At 40.7% G+C, this 18,376-nt stretch overlaps 1 protein-coding gene across 1 annotated transcript in view; it reads left to right on the top strand.

Annotated features, from left to right (window-relative positions):
* LOC139953215 (proto-oncogene tyrosine-protein kinase receptor Ret-like) overlaps window positions 1-18,376 on the top strand; it is an 88,302-nt gene that overhangs the window by 55,962 nt on the left and 13,964 nt on the right. The window contains exons 2-11 of the mRNA XM_071952674.1: window positions 7,778-8,035; window positions 9,442-9,687; window positions 10,227-10,453; window positions 11,095-11,251; window positions 12,486-12,700; window positions 13,383-13,626; window positions 14,300-14,323; window positions 14,761-14,979; window positions 16,368-16,535; window positions 17,951-18,324. Of these exons, the coding sequence (XP_071808775.1) occupies window positions 7,778-8,035; window positions 9,442-9,687; window positions 10,227-10,453; window positions 11,095-11,251; window positions 12,486-12,700; window positions 13,383-13,626; window positions 14,300-14,323; window positions 14,761-14,979; window positions 16,368-16,535; window positions 17,951-18,324 (2,132 nt within the window). The remainder of the gene's footprint in view (window positions 1-7,777; window positions 8,036-9,441; window positions 9,688-10,226; window positions 10,454-11,094; window positions 11,252-12,485; window positions 12,701-13,382; window positions 13,627-14,299; window positions 14,324-14,760; window positions 14,980-16,367; window positions 16,536-17,950; window positions 18,325-18,376) is intronic.

Here is an 18,376-nt window from a genome sequence, read left to right as displayed (position 1 = left end):
AGTTGATGGCAGTGTAAGCAATTTGTACATAAATTGACAAATCTGAAGAAGTTTGAGATCAAATCGGCCGTGTGGGTCACGAAAACATACTGAAAACCAGTAACATATTTTGCATGAGATCGATAAAAAAAAATGAATGAAACGCCCACTGAGCGATAAACTCAAAATGGGAAATTAATTTATTTCTCATCAAAAATGCCATTTCAGATAGAAGTATCTCTGCTATCATCATCAATAAATCGTGTAAGTTTTATGTATAGCTGTGACAATATCAAAGGTCGTGAATTCGAATCCCACACGAGTAATATGCCTGTGTTTTTTCCACAAGACTTGGGAAATTATTGAGTAAACGGTGCTAACACACACCGGTGTATATGGGTAAAACCTAAAATGATACTCGTTAATCAACGATGCAAATTTAACATCTATTAGATTAGAGAAGAGTTTTTGTCTTACCAATTCTATTGGTCCTGTTATGTTCCTTTAATGTTATAGTGGCGGTTTTAATTTCTGGGTAAATTACATTCCCGATAATGCCAGCCACGTCAAATTAGTATTATTGCAAATGTCTTGGCAAACACACTCGGAGTCACATACGGAGTGCCGGAAGAGCCACCGACTTGTCACCATCCGGGAATAACTCTCACATGCATATTAGCTAGTACATTGGCACCTCGGGAAATCCGTAGTACTCAGCTAACAAATCATAACTATGACGAACTATTCAATGGAACGAAAGAGTCCATAGAGATTATTCTGATACATCACTGTTGCTTAACTTGAAGACACGCCACACTAAAAAAATACTGAGCGGTGCATCTGTTAGACACATCAAGACTGTGTGTGTCTTAAAGAAGATGATGGTTATTCTTGGAACCGTGCTTCTTTATTTGAAGCATGGTGTTTAAACCATTAACCTTGGTCTGCATAGCGAAGCTTTCTACGAATATTAGTCTTCAGTTCTTGTTAGAACCATTCTTCTTTATTTGTAGCTTTGGTATCAGCATTAACCTCGTTCTGTATTTTTTATTAAAGCTTTGCATCAACACGATTTCAGTTTGTGTTAGAACCCTTCTCCTTTGTTCTACATTGCTAAGCCTTTTGTCCAATATACTTTTGTTCTTGTTTGAACTACACTTCTTAATTTTTAGCTCTATCAAGCAGATACTTTCATGAAAATTCTTCCAAAACTAAACTCGCTATTGTTTGATAATACCCACGTATTAATCTATCAACAAGGTATTCAATGCGCTTAGTATATATATTTTTAGGTAGATAGGTTATTGATAGGTTATTGAAGTAATGAATTCTGAGACCCAGTTGTTTAGCATCTTATATAAGGTGCTTCGTCGCATTCATCAGCCACAACCAGGAACAGCTAAGCGAACCCCTTCTCTTAAAGCGAAAAGTGTTACTGAGATCTTTTACGTGCATTACACAACGCACGGGATCAGCGGGTTTACGTTCCATCCGAAGGACGAGGAATGCATCATTGTATGTGGTCTCCCCCCCCCCCGAAATGGATAAGGGTTTCATATACTGAGGAATATATGAGCAGTTTAATGTGACTATCTTGGCTGAATTGGGAAACATAATACATTCCGAATGAGCATCACTCATTAACATAGTCAATCAAGACGCATTCATGTAATCGATAGCGAATGTTTAAAGTAAATCAATTATAAGCAAACACAATGTCTATGCAAATAAACTGGATGGAGATTGTTTTTCATGGCTTTGATTATTCCACTGTTTGGATAGGTTGATTGATGGCAAATATCTCAATTCTAATAACAATAATGCCTATTGTACCGGGCTCACAGCAGTACGTATTTCATCCCCTGCGTAGGATCGACGTACAACTATAACTTACATCGAAAAATGTTATTTACACTTACACGCAGAGTTTTGGCGCGCATAAAAAGACCACTAGAATACGTGACTCGGTTCTGTTTTAAAACTCGCGTGGTTTGTCTTCCTGACACAGAGTCTCAAATTTCATAGAAAATGTGTTTGCTCTTGGAAATTGCTCTTCGACGCCGGCTTTCCCAACGGCGTTCCCATGGGAACGTTTCATGCATTGCGTTTGGGAACGAGGGAAGAAACAAAACAAAACAATGATTTGCTCTTCCTCCACACAACATCACATGTTGGTATTTGCCGGCAGTACACCTACTTAATAACTGGGGCAGGGTTCGTGGGGGTCTTAGGAAAGTGCAATTGCCGGAGCTATCCCTGAAATAGGCTGAGGATGGTCAAGCATCAAAAGCCAAACAAACTTTAGTTGACCCAAGCTTTTACTTTCCACTTCATTCAGGGGGAATTATGAGACAGGAAGAAGGCGATGGGGTGGATTGGAAACTGTTCGCATGACTTGCTCATAATATATGTTAATATTTGTTTCGGGACTTTTTGGACGTCATATCCACCTAAAACTAAAACTAAAAATAAAAAATAATAAGGCAAAGTGGACAAATTTTTATCATTTATTTCGGGACCTTTTGTGACGTCATATCCGTTAAGGTTGTATTTTTTTATTTTTTTTATTTACACCTGTTACCAAAAAATTAGATATGAATTGTCAAAGTTTAGTCGTGCTTGTTGTGCAAATTGCAAAATCGAAAACACAAACTGTGGAACTGGGAAGTTTTATTTAGTGGTTTATTGCAAGTTTGGGTTATTCTAGAACTTTTTTGTCCGAACTGCTTTCAATAAAAAAATCAAACAACCTTGGCTTTATAACATCCTCACTTAACTATCCTGCCGAGTTACCAACGTAAACGTAAACGTAAACGTCAATGTAAACGCAAACGTAAACGTCAAAGTAAACGTAAACGTAAGCGTAAACGTAAGCGTAAACATAAACGTAAAATTAAACGTAAACATTAGTTTAAACGTAAAAGTAAACGTGGTCTGTTTAGTGTAAACATAGACTCAACGATTCAATAACTATACACTTAAAATGATGCGAGACTGAGCAGTGTGTAGCTCAACACTTTATCAACACTGTTTCGTAATATGAAAAAGTCATAATTTTATTTTCCCCCCATATAAACCGATGTGTGTTAGCACTGTATACTCAATACTTACCCGAGTTCGGTGAACAAAATCATAGGCATAAAAAAATTAGTTTGATTTTCACATTTTGACATGAATATCTCTACTTTGCTACTCTTCGACTGTTGACATTGGACATTCACGTTTGAACAGCGAATGTCTTTTTTGCTATTTCGATATTTCAAGCTTACAAATGATTTTTACACCCAATGTCTATTTTCTACTTTCGATATTAAACATTCACATTCACATTCGAAGTACAAGCCCATGCCATAAATGTCAAATGTCCAATGTCAAACCAACTTTCCTCTTTTATCGCACTACTATAACATCAGACATCTTTAAGAAGAGATTGGTTTACAATGAAGTTTCAACACTTCATCTATGCCCGTTGTGTTCAGAGTATACGGCTCATGCTACACCATGATGTCCTGTGGTGATTCTCTTTGTCATAAATCAATTCTGACCCGAGAATTCCGGAAATCTCTAGCCTTGTTCCCCCTCGGGCTTGCCCCATCCCTTCATCGGAATAAGAAATACTTATACTAACCCTTGCTTTATGATGCTTTTACTAATTACCTCACCATCGCCGCCGGAGGGCGCTCGTTGAATCCACTTTTAGTCAATCGATCTTTTTCAACGAGTCGTTTCATAGTTTATCAACCTTCGGGCCAATCATTAGTCTTGGTTTCAAGACCTTTGCAATGTTTACCAGCCTCGCAACCATGCAAGGGCAGCGCGCCGCTTCGGCGGCTAGCTTTGCGCAAGTTTATTCTTGCTACCATGGGCAGCACGCCGCTTTGGCGGCTAGCTTTGCGTAAGTCAATTCTCGACACCATGGGCAGCGCGCCGTATCGGCGGCTAGCTTTGCGCAAGTCTATTCTCGCTATGGGCAACGCGCCGTATCGTCCGTTAGCTTTGCGCAAGTCTATTCTCGCTACTGTGGGCAGCGCACTATATCGCATGCAAGCTTTGCATTAGTCTATTCTCGCTACCATTGGCAGCGCGCCGTTACGTTACGTTACGTTACGTAATGTTACGTGTTTGAGATAGTGACGTCTTGGACCAAGACGCTAAGCATACAAGCGAGGAGCCAGGACAGGACAGAAATAATGGTGTTGATGCCAGTTATACTGAGTTATACAGCTGTAAACAATTTCTATTTACAGGCACCGTCGCCCTCTTGCGTCCTTTTTCTGAGAAAGGTCTCTTCAAAATACACAACCACTGTATCGGTCGGTCGTCAGTAGTAAAGGAGCGTTGAATTTGCTTCCAAAGAACAGGGCCAGGACTCAGGTTGAAGAAGATCCTAAGTGTTTTGGCTGATTTGAGCAAACAGGATTCTGCCACGGTCGTTAGGAGAAATCAAACAGCTACATCCTGAATGCGGATGACATTTTTTACTCTTATGAAATTGCCTTTTTATAACGTCAATCTTAAAAGGCACCTGACACTATTGGTAGTTACTCCAAATAATTGTAAGCGTAAAACGTATTTTGTAAAAAAAAAATAAAACGTAGTTACGTAGTTTTTAGGAAAGAGGTAATTGCTCACTGTAATTAAAAGACTTCAGGCCTGCGGCCTGTTTTAGTCATATGAAAGCACACAAATTAGTTGTGAAACAATGGACTTTTTTCTTTCATCTTATGCAACTACGATGAGTCAAAAGTTTCACAGGTTTGTTATTTGGGCATTATGTTGGGATACACCTATTGAGAATACTCTACTGGTCTTTGACAAATACCAAAGGTGTCCAGTAAGATTTGCTTTTCACACACTAACCAGTCTCAAAGCGAGGCTTACCATCCGGGGAGACCGAAATCCATCCCCAGGCAAAACTGGGATTAAATTGAACGTCGTTAGAAGTATAGATTCAAAATTAAGAAGCTTGCGCTACATGTTGAGCATGGCGGAGTGGTTTAAAGCAATGGTCTCTAAGGTTTCTGATCAGCGGAGTGTCGAGTCCTACCGTGGGGAGCAAAGAGAAAATCTAGACGGTTTTAAGAGGAATTTCATTTCCTACCTTCAGCTCCCCTGAGTTCTTTTCTTATTGAATAATTTATATATAGAAGAGTTTGCGGTAACAATAATTTATCTTCTTGTAGCTTTAAACAAGAGTGGCTTTTAGCCTTGTTTGAGGCAAATTTGGTCTATTAGTCAGGCAGCTTATGACCATATTTGAGATGGATGTGGACGTTCCGGACAAAAGCACCAAATTTTGTCCACGTGTTCCTTAATACCTAAGCTTTGCATTTTTGATAGGAACCACCTCACCAAGACGTATTATGGCGGCCATCTTGGAAATCCAAGATGGCCGCCATTTAAAAACCTGTTTTTGCCAGTATCTCACCTCCTGAGTCACCTAGGATCACAATTATGGTGTCTAGATATACATTTCCATGGTCAAGGAACACATCTTTACCACTTAGAAAAGCAACAGTGCTTTATTTCCTTTGTATGGCGGCCATCTTGGATTTTTAAGATGGTAACCATATGAAAAACCCATATTTACCGGTATCTCGCCTCCAAAGTCACATAGAATCACAAATAGTGTGTCCAAATATATATTTCCATGGTCAATGGATCCAACTGTACCACTCGGAAGAGCAGCAGTGCCTTCTTTCTTTTAAATAGCCGCCATCTTGGGTTTTCAAGATGGCCGCCATATGAAGAAAACACATATTTTATCAATATCTCACCTTCTAAATCACTTATAATCACAATTATGGTGACCAAATATACATTTACATGTTCAAGGAATCTAACTGTACCACTCAGAAGAGCAGCAGAGCCTTCTTTGTTTTGGATGGCGGCCATCTTGGGTTTTCAAGATGACCGTCATGTGAAGAAAACCCATATTTTTTATCAATATCGCACCTAAATCACTTACAATCACAATTACAATTATGGTGACCATCTAATATACGTTTTCATGGTCAAGGAATCCAACTGTACCATTTAGAAGAGCAGCAGTGCTTTCTTTCTTTTATGTAGTGGCCATCTTGGGTTTTCAAGATGGCCGCCATAAGAAGACAAAAACGTATTTGCCAATATATTACCTTTAAGTCACTTAGAGTCACAATAATGGCTTCTTAAAGGAACACGTTGCCTTGGATCGGACGAGTTGGTCTATGAAAAGCGTTTGAAACCGTTTGTTATGAAATGCATATGGTTAGAAAGATGTTTTAAAAGTAGAATACAATGATCCACACAAGTAGCACTGAACATTGTACGGTTTTCATTTTACGTCGCGGACTAACACGGTCGGCCATTTATGGGGGTCAAGTTTTTGACCCCCATAAATGGCCGACCGTGTTTGTCGACGAGGTAACACGAAAACCACGCAGTTTCGAGGCATATTTGTGTAGACCATTGTATTCTACTTTTACAACATCTTTCTAACCATACCGATTTTATAACAAACGGTTATAGAACGCTTTTCAAAGACCAACTCGACCGATTCAAGGCAACGTGTTCCTTTAATATATATTGTTATGGTCAAGGAGTGCAAGTGTACCACTTGGAAAAGCAGGCCATCGATCACTTTCAATATTGCTGCCAAGTATAAACCCATTCAATATCTCACCTCCTTCGATCTGGATCACAAATTTGCTATTTGACAACTTGGGTTATACCCCCACCTGACCTAGTACAACTGCAAAAGGTTCAATTTCATAGCACACTGGAATCTGCATGTTTCAAATTACTTGAGAGAGCAGCAAAATGAAATGAAACTGGCTGTGTCTTAAACGAAAAATCACCAGTTGTCAGACAACTCTACCCTTGTGCCAGCTGGGGCTGTTAAAAACACTGGTCACCATTGGTAATTGTCAAAGACCAGTATTCTCTCTTCCCAGAGCAACCATGTATGGCTGGCCCAGATCTGGTCCACACGTGGCAGGTGATTTGAAAGTTTAGAAGAATCGGCCCAGTGACCCTCTCCGACCTAGACTTCGCAGATGGTATAGCCCTACTGTCTGACAACATCAAAGAGGCGCAAGAGCTACTCAGCAGAGTTGAGTCGGAGTGTGAGAAGGTTGGTCTCCATCTCAATGCCAAGAAGACGGAGTATATGGTATACAACATTGGGGATCATGCTCCGCTAAAAGACCTTAGGAGGTTCATCACTAAAGGAGGTGGACGACTTCAAGTACCTCGGCTCCACGATGCAGAGCACAGAGAAAGACATCAAAGTCCGTAAGGCGCTTGCATGGAAAGTCCTCCATGACATGAAGAAGATCTGGACATCTCAGCTCCCCAATGGTTTAAAGCTGAGATTCTTTCATGCGGTAATAGAAACCATCCTGCTGTATGTGTGTGAGTCTTGGACTCTCAACAAGGCGATGACCAAATCCACCAATGGCTGCTACACCAGGATGCTACGGATGGCACAGAATGTCTCCAGGAGGGATCACATCACCAGCCCGCGAAAATATAAAGTTCACATAAGCAGCACCTTTGGTTTCCGTTATCAGAAAAATACAAAAAGTACAGAAATGCCGGATGTTTTTTACCCACAACTATTCACATTACCCTAAAGACGAGCAGTATATACTCTTAGAAACGTCGAGACTATACCGGTTCTTTTTTAGAGCCAACACTCCAACAAAAAAGGTTTACACGTGGTTGTACCCGCAAGTTTACATTTTATTTATAGTTTCTTCCTATCTTGGTTTGTATGATTTATCAAGCATCTTCTTGATTGTGTTTATTTTTTCAGGTTCTGAAGGGTCAAGTTTTTACTTCACCATGGATTCTTACTCAACAAAAATACCATCCGACCTACGAGTTAACGAACCAATCGCACAGATCTACACACGACCATTCTCCAATAAAAACTCTTCTTATGTACTTCGAGTGGCTGTGGATGACCAATCAAATGCTCTGAGTAGGGAGGCCGAAGAGTTGTTCGCCATTGACCAGGAAACGGGACAGATTTACCTTCAACAGCAGTTCGATTCCAATGGAAATTTAACAGGTTGTTTCTAAATATATAGTTTTTATTCTTATCGCATTTCACAATAACGTCTCAATAAGCTTTAAATTAGTGCCCTGGTCATTGGGCCAGTATAATTCCTTAAACCTTGTTCATCTTCCTGGAAAGTATACAGCCCTTAGCTGCCGTATGGCGCAAGTGGTTTTTTTTTCAAACACAAAATCAACTACTCAACTTGTACCCATTCATATCCCTTGGTGAAGAGAAGCAATTAAAGGTAAAGCATTTTGGCCAAGGACACCATTATTGTCATGATTCGAATTGATTCGAGCCCACACTCCGATTACTCCGATTACTCCGATTACTCCGATTACTCCGATTACTCCGATTACTCCGATTACTCCGATTACCACAATAAACTGAATTCGATGCTATAAACCATCCGGCCATGACACCCTACAAAATGATGGCATAGGAGACTCTGCCCCCCGCCCCGGAGATTCCCCCCACCCCGGATATTCTGGCCCCCCCCCCATACGCAACTCTTAGGGTGGCGGTTTTTTTTTTCCCAGGACGAACGTGGGTTTTTATCTGCACACGTTCGCCCTGGAAAAAAACTCGCAACACACCGGGGTCGACCCGGGGAAGCTAAACGAACGCACTCTTAATATTCATGCATGCGTTTACGATTAAATTCTAACCCAAATTGAGGCTAACAGGCGCAGCCACTGCAATTGGTGGCGGCGAACGTGCCCCATAGCCTCGTTTTTCGGTAAGAATTATGATGTCATGCATGAATATTAAGAGAGGCGTACGACGAACTTTGTACAAATTACTTCCGTGTAGCGCCATCTTTCGAACCATCCTTCCCCAACCAATGTAGGGTGAATTCGTTTAGCTTCCCTGGGTCGACCCCGATGTGTGGCGTTTTTTGTTTTCAGTACGAACGTGGGTAATTATTTGCCAACGTTCGTCCTCTTAAAAGAAAACGCCATACACCGGGGTCGACCGGGGAGCTAATCGAACACACCATATATCTCCCAAAATTGGGGAAAGGATCTCAGGCGGGCGGAATTCCCTGGGACACCCGCCCTCATTGATAGCAAAGTGTACATAGAGAGATAAGTTCACACTAATTGGCAATGAGTTCCTTAAGATGGTTTCCTGCAGATGTCTTAAACAACACCTCAAACTTGTTTTTGTCTTTTTCTAAGATGTTTTTTTTTTCCTAAAAATGTATTGGAGGTAAACAAACCCGAATAGGAGACGAAAAAAAAACCCCCAAACACATCGGGAAAGATTGTTTGCTGAGAATGGTAGAGTTAACCGAAACATAATCTTGGTGCCTTGTGTTTCAAGAACGAAGATCAGTCCTTTCGGGTATAATTTTAGAGTCTCTAGAGAACGTGCACTATTCGGAATTAACTTTAAAAGTTTTACTATTTCAGGGTGGAATTTCACGCTGCAGATCTCGGCGTGGAGTCAACGGGAACGACCGCGTGGAGTAGCTGCGGGCGAGGCTAGGATGACGGTGGGGGTTACAGACGTTTTGCCTCGGTGTACCTGTTTCGATTCTACCCGCTATGTGTTCCGGTTGAGACCGGACTCCGAACTTGGTGCCTTTGGAACATTACGATCCTTATCGAGCTGCTTGAATGCCAATAGTGCCTCATTCACATACGCTTTTTTAACTGGTACGTTCACTGAGAGAGGTTTTTGGTAAACACCATGTGGATACCATTATTTGAGTAATGCTGGTCCTGAAAAGAACCGTTAGTTAACGACTCAACGTTTCGATAAGTATGCTCTTGTTGTCTTCAGTCTTCATTTCTCCTGAAGACGATCAGAGCATACTGTCCGAACGTTTAGTCGTAAACCACCGGTTCTTTTCGGAACCAACATTACTCCAAAAGAGATATTAACATGGTGTTACCGCAAACCGCTCTTAATAGTTAACCCTCCATTATGCAAAGTTTCAAATCAAAGTTTTTGCAGTGTATGGTCACCCGTTTCAACCTTGCCAAATGTTAATGTCAATAGTGTTTAGCAAAACTCTGGGTCCCCAGTAACGTTACGGCCTGTGAAAATAATTGTCAACAGAAACGCATGACATTATTTAAAGTTGTAAAATGTTTTGATCTTCTTTAGGCTAAACGGATCATCCTTTTCTTTAGTTTTGCTAAAGCACCAAGAAATGAATAGACTAAACCACATTCCAATTCAAAACTTTCAGAAAACTTTGGAGATTGGCTCTACATCGACAACCACACTTCAGAATTAATTTTATTACGTCATCCTACGTCATTACAAGATGGGAGGAATACTATAAACGTTGTGTGCACTATGGAAAACGCAGAAGGAGGCAGCAACCAGACTCTTTCACAAACAGCCGAGATATTGCTGAACCTAGAGGCGGTTCCAGACTATTATGACGTCAACATTAGAGAAAACCGATCACGGGTTGGTATATATTTTTTTTATTCTGAAAGGCAGGGTAAGCCTTTTGGGAATAGACCTTATCCATTGACGTCATCCAGCGGCCATCTTAGTGGAAAAACGGGGACGAAACAATCGAAACGCACAGATTTGTACGCGCGGCGCACAGGATTGGCCTTTTGACCTCTAGGTGAGGGCGCCCTACTGAAATGACGTCATGTGCATAAGGTCTACTGTCAAAGACAAGTAACTTGCTAGGTGTATTCCAACATAAAACATTTTGGCTCAATTGGTCATGTTAAGTTGCACAAACAAACCTCACCATTGTTGCATAGAGTTGAGTAACTTTAGATAGATACTCAATCTGAAAATGGCACAATGACTTGTTTTGCGTGTATTTTTCAATCAAAGGTATTGAGCTTAATCGTAATCCAAGTGGTTAATTGTGGGTGCGTTCGTTTAGCTTCCCTGGATCGACCCAGGTGTGTGGCGGTTTGTTTTTCCAGGACGAACGTGTGCAGATAACTACCCACGTTCGTCCTGGAAAAAAAAAACCCCGCCACACCGGGGTCGACCAGGGAAGCTAAACGAACGCACCCTATAATATAGCAATGTGTGTATCGTGTACTACTATTCACCGTTTACGTATACATTTCTCTTCTCAGGGCGACCATGTCGCGTGGATCCGCTCGAATAATTCAGACGCAATCAGGTGGCAGACAATCGCTGTCACGATGGCGGGAAAACACAATGATACCTACGGTGTCAACACGGTGTCGCCCATGGCAACCACAGTCTCATCAGGCGGGAGAGTAATCGGAGGTAAGTAAGTTGTTGATTTCCTTGTCACCAGAGAATAGGAGGATTTGTGCGACGTAGAATATCTCGTTAAAGACACTGGACACTATTGGTAATTACTAAAAACAGAAAAACTTAGTGTAGAGAAACGAGCAACGGTTGATAGTATAGCACATTGTGAGAACGGCTTCGTCCGAAGTAACATTAGTCTTTGAGAAAGATGTGATTTCCCACTCAAAAATTCGAAGACTTCAGGCCTGAAGCCTGTGAAAGGCATCTGTAAGCACTCAAATGCAACAAGGATTTTATTTCACTTGGGAGACACCATATGATAATACTGGTCTTTGACAATTTCCAAGTTGTTCAGTGCATTAATGTTAAAAGTCAAACTTGTTATTATTATGATAACCTCAATATTAACAAGTGCGTCTGTGTGGTTGTTGTCGACAACGAAATAATGTACTTTTCCCTAATTGATCATTTTATAATGTATTATTAAAGGGACAATCTCTTCATGATCAAAGCCTCAAACTATTTTATACGACAGTGTTTGTGTACAGCATGTTTAATATAGTGCTCATATCCGTTACCCAGTGACGCTCAACGTGCTTTAACATTCCCAGAATACTCAGAGTTCATAACACTATCTTCAGTCGCACGCCAGTTTTGATCATGACGACACAGCCCCTTTAAGATGTAGGTCGGATTCACACTGAACTTCAAAACGCTCTTTTTGTATGAAAACAGAATGGCAGTGTTGCTGCAAAACAGCATTGGCTTGGACTAGACCTAGGTATTGACCCCTTGCAGGTTTTTCTTTTATATTTGTTTAAAGGGAAGGTACACGTTTGGTAATTACTCAAAACAAATATTAACTTAAAAACTGACTTGGTAACTAGCAATGGAGAGCTGTTGATAGTATAAAACATTGTAGGAAACGACTCCCTCTGAAGTAACGTAGTTTTTGAAAAAAGAGGTAATTTCTCACTAAAATATTAAAAGACTTCTAGCTAGAAGTCTTTTATTCCCATCTGAAAGCACACAAATTCGTCCAACAAGTTTTTTTTTCTTTCATCATTTTCTCCCAACTCCGATGGCAAATTGAGCTCAGATTTTTACTGGTTCGTTATTTTATGCGTATGTTGAGATACACCGGTTGAGAACAGTGGTCTTTGGCTCAATTACCAATAGTGTACCTTCCCTTTAAATGAGTAAATTAACATTTCTAACTTTTTTCTTCGTGTGTGTCAATTTTCAGAGATCATCCTCCTCCGCATGCTGCCATGTAACATGGTGGATCATCATACAATTACACTACAGCTTAAAGAGGGGAACGATACGACGAGCAAGGGTGACTCAACACAAGAGAAGGAGGTTGTCACAGTAATAATTGATGTAGACATACATGCATCGTTGGAGCATCGTGTCGTCATCAACACAAGCTTACACCGTGGTGCTGCGCAGTATACTAGAGTAAGAATTTTGTATGCCCGAATGATGTTACCAGGAAATAATGAGTTTACTATTTATTACGAATGCATAAATACCTCAGACAGTTTCGCTATTCCTATTGGTGGAGAGCGCGTCACGTGGGTGTGTATAAACATTTGTTTATGACCAGTAAAAAGTGTTAACAACATGGGCGTAACACGCGAGCTTGTACCCCTGTGTATAATACAGCATTCCCTTATAAGGAGTTGTTTACACGAGGGCGGCGGAGGGCTTTACCATTTCATAGCTGGGTGTTGTGTTGAAAGAAATCATTTAACAATTATAATTTTTGCATTTATTTTACTTTTTGACCAAGAGTGTTGATGTTTTTTGTTTGCTTTCCTGAATGGCAAAAATGTCATGCAAAGCAAACCTTTGTGCTTAGCAGCTCTATTAAATTGGGCCCTGTAGACAAGCGCAGTTCCGCCACCTGAAATAAAAAAACTCTTGACATTGTGTACGTACATAATAACTATTATGTACGTACACGAACATTTGTACTTCATGATGTAACGACAAGTCTAGATAATATTATATTGTATACAGTGTGACCCTGTTTGACCTTTATTTCCTGGCAAAGCCGAACACCATGGGTTTCCCCCAAAAAACTCTTCTTTTCTAGTTCCCACCTTTTTCTGTTTTTATTTGTTTTCCCAATCACCAGATTACAACGTTACAACTTCCACCGTGCATCTCAATGAGTACCTCACTGAGCGAATTTATTAACGGCCAGGATTCGCTTCCCAAGTTTCTTCAGGTGGACAAAACATCCGGGATAGTTTACCTTAATGACGTCACACCCCTCAGAAACCTCAGCCTCACGTCTCACACAAAAGAAATAAAAAAGTTTGCCAGCATCGAGGAGGATTTGTTTATAACTGAATGGGAAATCAATGTCGAGATAATTGGTGAGTTGGAGGGAACACGTTGCCTTGGATCGGTCGGGTTGGTCTTTGAAAAGCGTGTGTAACCGTTTGTTATAATTTGCATATGAGTAGAAAGATGTTGTGCAAGTAGAATACAATGATCCACACAAACATGCATCGAAATTGCACGGTTTTCCTTTTACATCGTCGACTAACAGGGTCGGCCATTTTTGGGAGTCAACACCTGGGTGGACACCCTGGAATATGAGACTTTCGGGACGCTTGGTGGCAGCAGACTTACCAGGTAAAATTCATTGTTCTCGGTAACATGCGCATGCTCAGAACTACGTAAACAATGGACATTTACCTGGTAAGTCTGCTGCCACCTAGCGTTCCAAAGTCTCCTATAAAAACAGAGGCCTGACCGGCCAAGACCTCCGATACCATGGTCTTGGTCTTGGTGCCTCTGGCCTTGTTTATGGTGCCCCGTTCCCTGAAGCTTTAGTGCCGGTAACGACAAAAAAAAAAGTTAGTCCTCTCAAAGGTGAAATTCCGGTCGTGAAGATTGCCAAAAGTAGCTTTCAAATAAAGTGTTAATTTGAAGTTATATTGGTTTACAAAATTTTACTTTCAGTCTTTGTTAGTAATAATAACATCTTTCATAAAAGATAGCGATAGACTAAATAATTTATGTTCCTATTATTTTATTTTTCAGGAGGGCTGGCGAACTGCACACTCGGTGAGTAATAGAAAATAACATGTTCGTTTTTAATTTGGAGTGGAACAAACAAAAGTTACCAGAGTGGGAATTGAGCCAACGACATCCTGTTTAAAGGCACTGGACACTATTGTAATAACTTTAAAAACATTTTTAGCATACAAACTTGGGCCTACTTGGTAACTACTTGTAACACATTCTTAGAAACGGCTCCCTCTGAAGTAACGTAGTTTTTGAGAAAGAGGTCAGAACAACGTAACATCTCGGATGCGGTTATGGTTTTTACACATCACCGTTGTGCGTTAGCACACTATTCCCAGTACTATCAATATTAAACGATATAAGAGATGTTAAATTTGCATCAGGGATAAACAACACTCTTTTTCCTCGTTGCACTCTGTGATTGTTAATAAATATCACATTATGTCTAGTTATTATCATTTCATTATTACTTCAAGATTACAACGGCTGCTCAAGTCACATGTATGAGGAGGAATGTACAGGTCATTGCGGTTACGGCTCCCCGGACGGCGTCTGTAAATGGAGGCAGCAGGAATCTCCTTTCCTCCGCAGCTATGATTTCTCCACATGTTCGCCGGACTTTGGAACTTGCCCCGATCGGGAATGTGATGGCCTGGAACGGTCGTTTCCTCTACTCTGTCCGCAGGATTGTATCGGTAATTATAACACCCCTTACATAAATTCTGTCCTTTCATTGGTTTAGAGCATGTCACATGATATGTCTTAGTTTTACAAGATACCCGGCAGCAGGCCGTGTGATAGTAGTTTGCCATGCAATAGTATGTAAAGAATATGGTGCGGGCAGTACCCAGACGTCTTTTTTACCCACATCGAACCCGATGAGTTGTGCATCTGTGTATTTAAAATGCGCGTACGAACGTTACGTGTACGAGATTATCAATAGGGTGCTAGAAACACACATTGACTGATTTTACTCTTGCTATGGTTAAAACTCAGTATCCCTCGGTGGTCCCCGGACGCGTATTCTTTTTCCAGGATAAACAGGCAGATAATTACCCACATTCTTACTGAAAAAAATACGCACCTGGTTGAGCAGGACGAACGTGGGGTATCTGCCCACGTTCGTCCTGAGAAAAAACGCTCCCGGACCGTTCTATGCGCTTCGGGAAAACAGAACGTTTTAAACACAGAACGTTTTAAACACAGCACTCGAAGCAGTCAATATTTGCATACTATCAACCAGTAAACTTTCGAGGCAGTGTATACTTTTGGTGACTGCCAAAGACCAGTATCCTCACTTAGTGTATCCAAACACATGCATAAGATAAAAAGTAAAAACAATTTGAGTTCAATTTTGATCATCGAAGCTGCAAAAAAATAATCAAAGAAAACAAAACACCTTGTTGCACATAATAATTGTGTGCATGTCTGTGACGAAAGCTTAAAGGCAGTGGGACACTATTGGTAATTACTCAAAATAATTATCATCATAAAACCTTTCTTGATTACAAGTAATGGGGAGAGATTGATAGTATAAAACATTGTGAGAAACAGCTCCCTCTGAAGTGATGTAGTTTTCGAGAAAGAAGTAATTTTCTGCGAATTTGATTTCGAGACCTCAAGTTTAGAATTTGAGGTCTCGAAATCAAGGATCAGAAAGCACACAAATTCGTGTGACAATGGTGTTTTTTCTTTCATTATTAAAACTTCGACGACCGATTGAGCTCAAACTTTCACAGGTTTGTATTTTATGCATATGTTGAGAAACACTGACTGTGAAGATTAGTCTTTGACAATTACCAAAAGTGTCCACTGTCTGATGTTTTTTTTTGATTCAAATTTTGGGGTGAAAATTTAGCTCCTTTTCCAAAAATACTACTTCAAAGTGTGCCGTTCCTAAGACATAAAACAGTTTATTCATAATGTTCAACCGAAATGATACATCCATTGTGCTTTTCCAAAAATACTACTTCAAAGTGTGCCGTTCCTAAGACATAAAACAGTTTATTCATAATGTTCAACCGAAATGATACATCCATTGTGATTTTTTTTAAATTTGGGCTTTATACTTATCTTTTTGTAGAGACCGTAAAAGGCGGGAATCTGCTGTTCATGGTGACATTGAACAACAATGGACTTGGCATAGCTCAAGCGATAGGCCCTTGCTGGTGTGATTTGTCTCCAGACTGCTATTGTGTGGGCATATACCATGAGTCTCCAACTTCACGGGTTGAAAATGCCACTGTTCAAGGTAAACACATCGTTACAAAGGCTATTTATAAAGTAAAACACAGAGTTGTCAACCATTGTCAGATCAATAAAGATAATAATATGTTAATGGTCGAGGTTTGTGGTATTAACAGGTCGTATGAATTAACCTACTCTTACAGAGGTCAAAGTAAAGGTCATGTCCGAATATACCCTTTTGTGCTTTTGTTATTTTTATTGTCTGGATCGCCTTTAGATAGTGATTATTTTCGATTTTTGGTTATCCACAGGCTTGTTCTCTGCGTAGTCATATTTGTATTGCCTATTCTTTGTATGTACTGTTTGCCTGGAAATACAAATAAACAAATGAATAAATACATATGGAATTTTCCAACGTAGCATGTCAGAATCAGGCCTTTTCACACTGCCCAAAATCTCAGGGTCGGAACCGGTCCCGAACCGGAGATTTAGTTCAACCCGGTTCACACTGTAACAATTTCAATCCGCCTCCGATCCGGGTAGCATGCTCTAGCCGGATTGAAATCAACCCTGGCAGGGACCAGGGTTGGAAATCTCAATCCGGATCGAAATTGCATTTTCGGCGTGAACCGTTATACGGCTCACGCATTAGCCGGTGTGGCGGTTTCAACTTTCCGCCGTGTATAGTTTTCCGAATGACCAAATACGTTAACATTACGTCATGCGATGTCTGCGCACAGCAAGCGAAACTAGTCCATTTTCAGTGCCGTATTGAGTCATCAGTGTTACTCTCCGGTAGCTGTCATGGCGGCCTCCACGAGTACAACGAGCAGCGAACGCGTGGTTCGTATGAAAGAATTTGGTGTGAAGACCAAGCAAACTATCCTGTATTTAACCAGTGGTACATATACCGAAGGACCGTCAGAGAAGCAGAAGAATGTATGTTCCATTCTGGTTTAGTTTATTAAATTTATTTATTACCGCTTTTTATTTTAGTTATTTAGTTATTTAGTTATTTTTATTTCACTGAACTACAGTACTCGATCGGCAGGGTACTCGTGGCGGTATTTATTGTCTGGCTACGTCACCCGGAAAACTGAACGCGCCGGAAAGCTAAAACCGTTCGAACAACGTGCTGAAATGTCCGGCTACGTCACCCGGAAAACTGAACACGGCGGAAGACTGAAACCGCCACACCGGTTCACGTAAAGACCAGTGTGAATGTTGCGTGAATCTCTGATCCGTGTCGAAAAGAAGCGAGGTTGAACCGGAGAGGAGCCGGGTAGGTTTCAACGCGGGTCGGATTGGAGGTAGTGTGAAAAGGCCTATAGTATCCATCTCTGTTGACATATTTACAGACTCTATGAAATGAACAATGTTAGCAATTAATGTCTGTGCATTTTGTGTGGTGATTGTACAGAATGGTCTGTAAAGCGTTAAAGATAATAATGACATTGCTTGTTATTTCACATCTTTCAGTGCAGCCTATTGATTCATCTAACACTGTACACCGGGCAACGACCACAGAAACAGCTCGAACGACTAGACAAGTCATTTACAACTACAAACCCGACAGGTCATCCGTATTAAGTATTGATGAAGACCAATGCACGAACTGTTTGTTTATTATAATGTTCTGCATATTGGTTCTCTTCATGGTTGTCGTGGTTGTTATCATCTATACATGGCGGGGTCGGGCTTCTCCGTTACGGCGAATTCTATCGGGACGAAACTACAAACCACCGGTTATTATCGACGGTTCGGACTCTCGGCTAACCTCGGTGCTTTCCGAGTGCTCAGATGACGGTGTACACCATCTGAATAAATGTTCAGTGATCCGATTAAAAACAGAGGTAAACATTTTGTTCTTCCACCGAAGCATCATGTTGAGTTTTACAGTGAACA

This window comes from Asterias amurensis, chromosome 21 (genome assembly GCF_032118995.1).
Source record: "Asterias amurensis chromosome 21, ASM3211899v1".
In the NCBI taxonomy this organism is placed as follows: Eukaryota; Metazoa; Echinodermata; class Asteroidea; order Forcipulatida; family Asteriidae; genus Asterias; species Asterias amurensis.
This window is presented reverse-complemented; position numbering and strand designations above follow the sequence as displayed.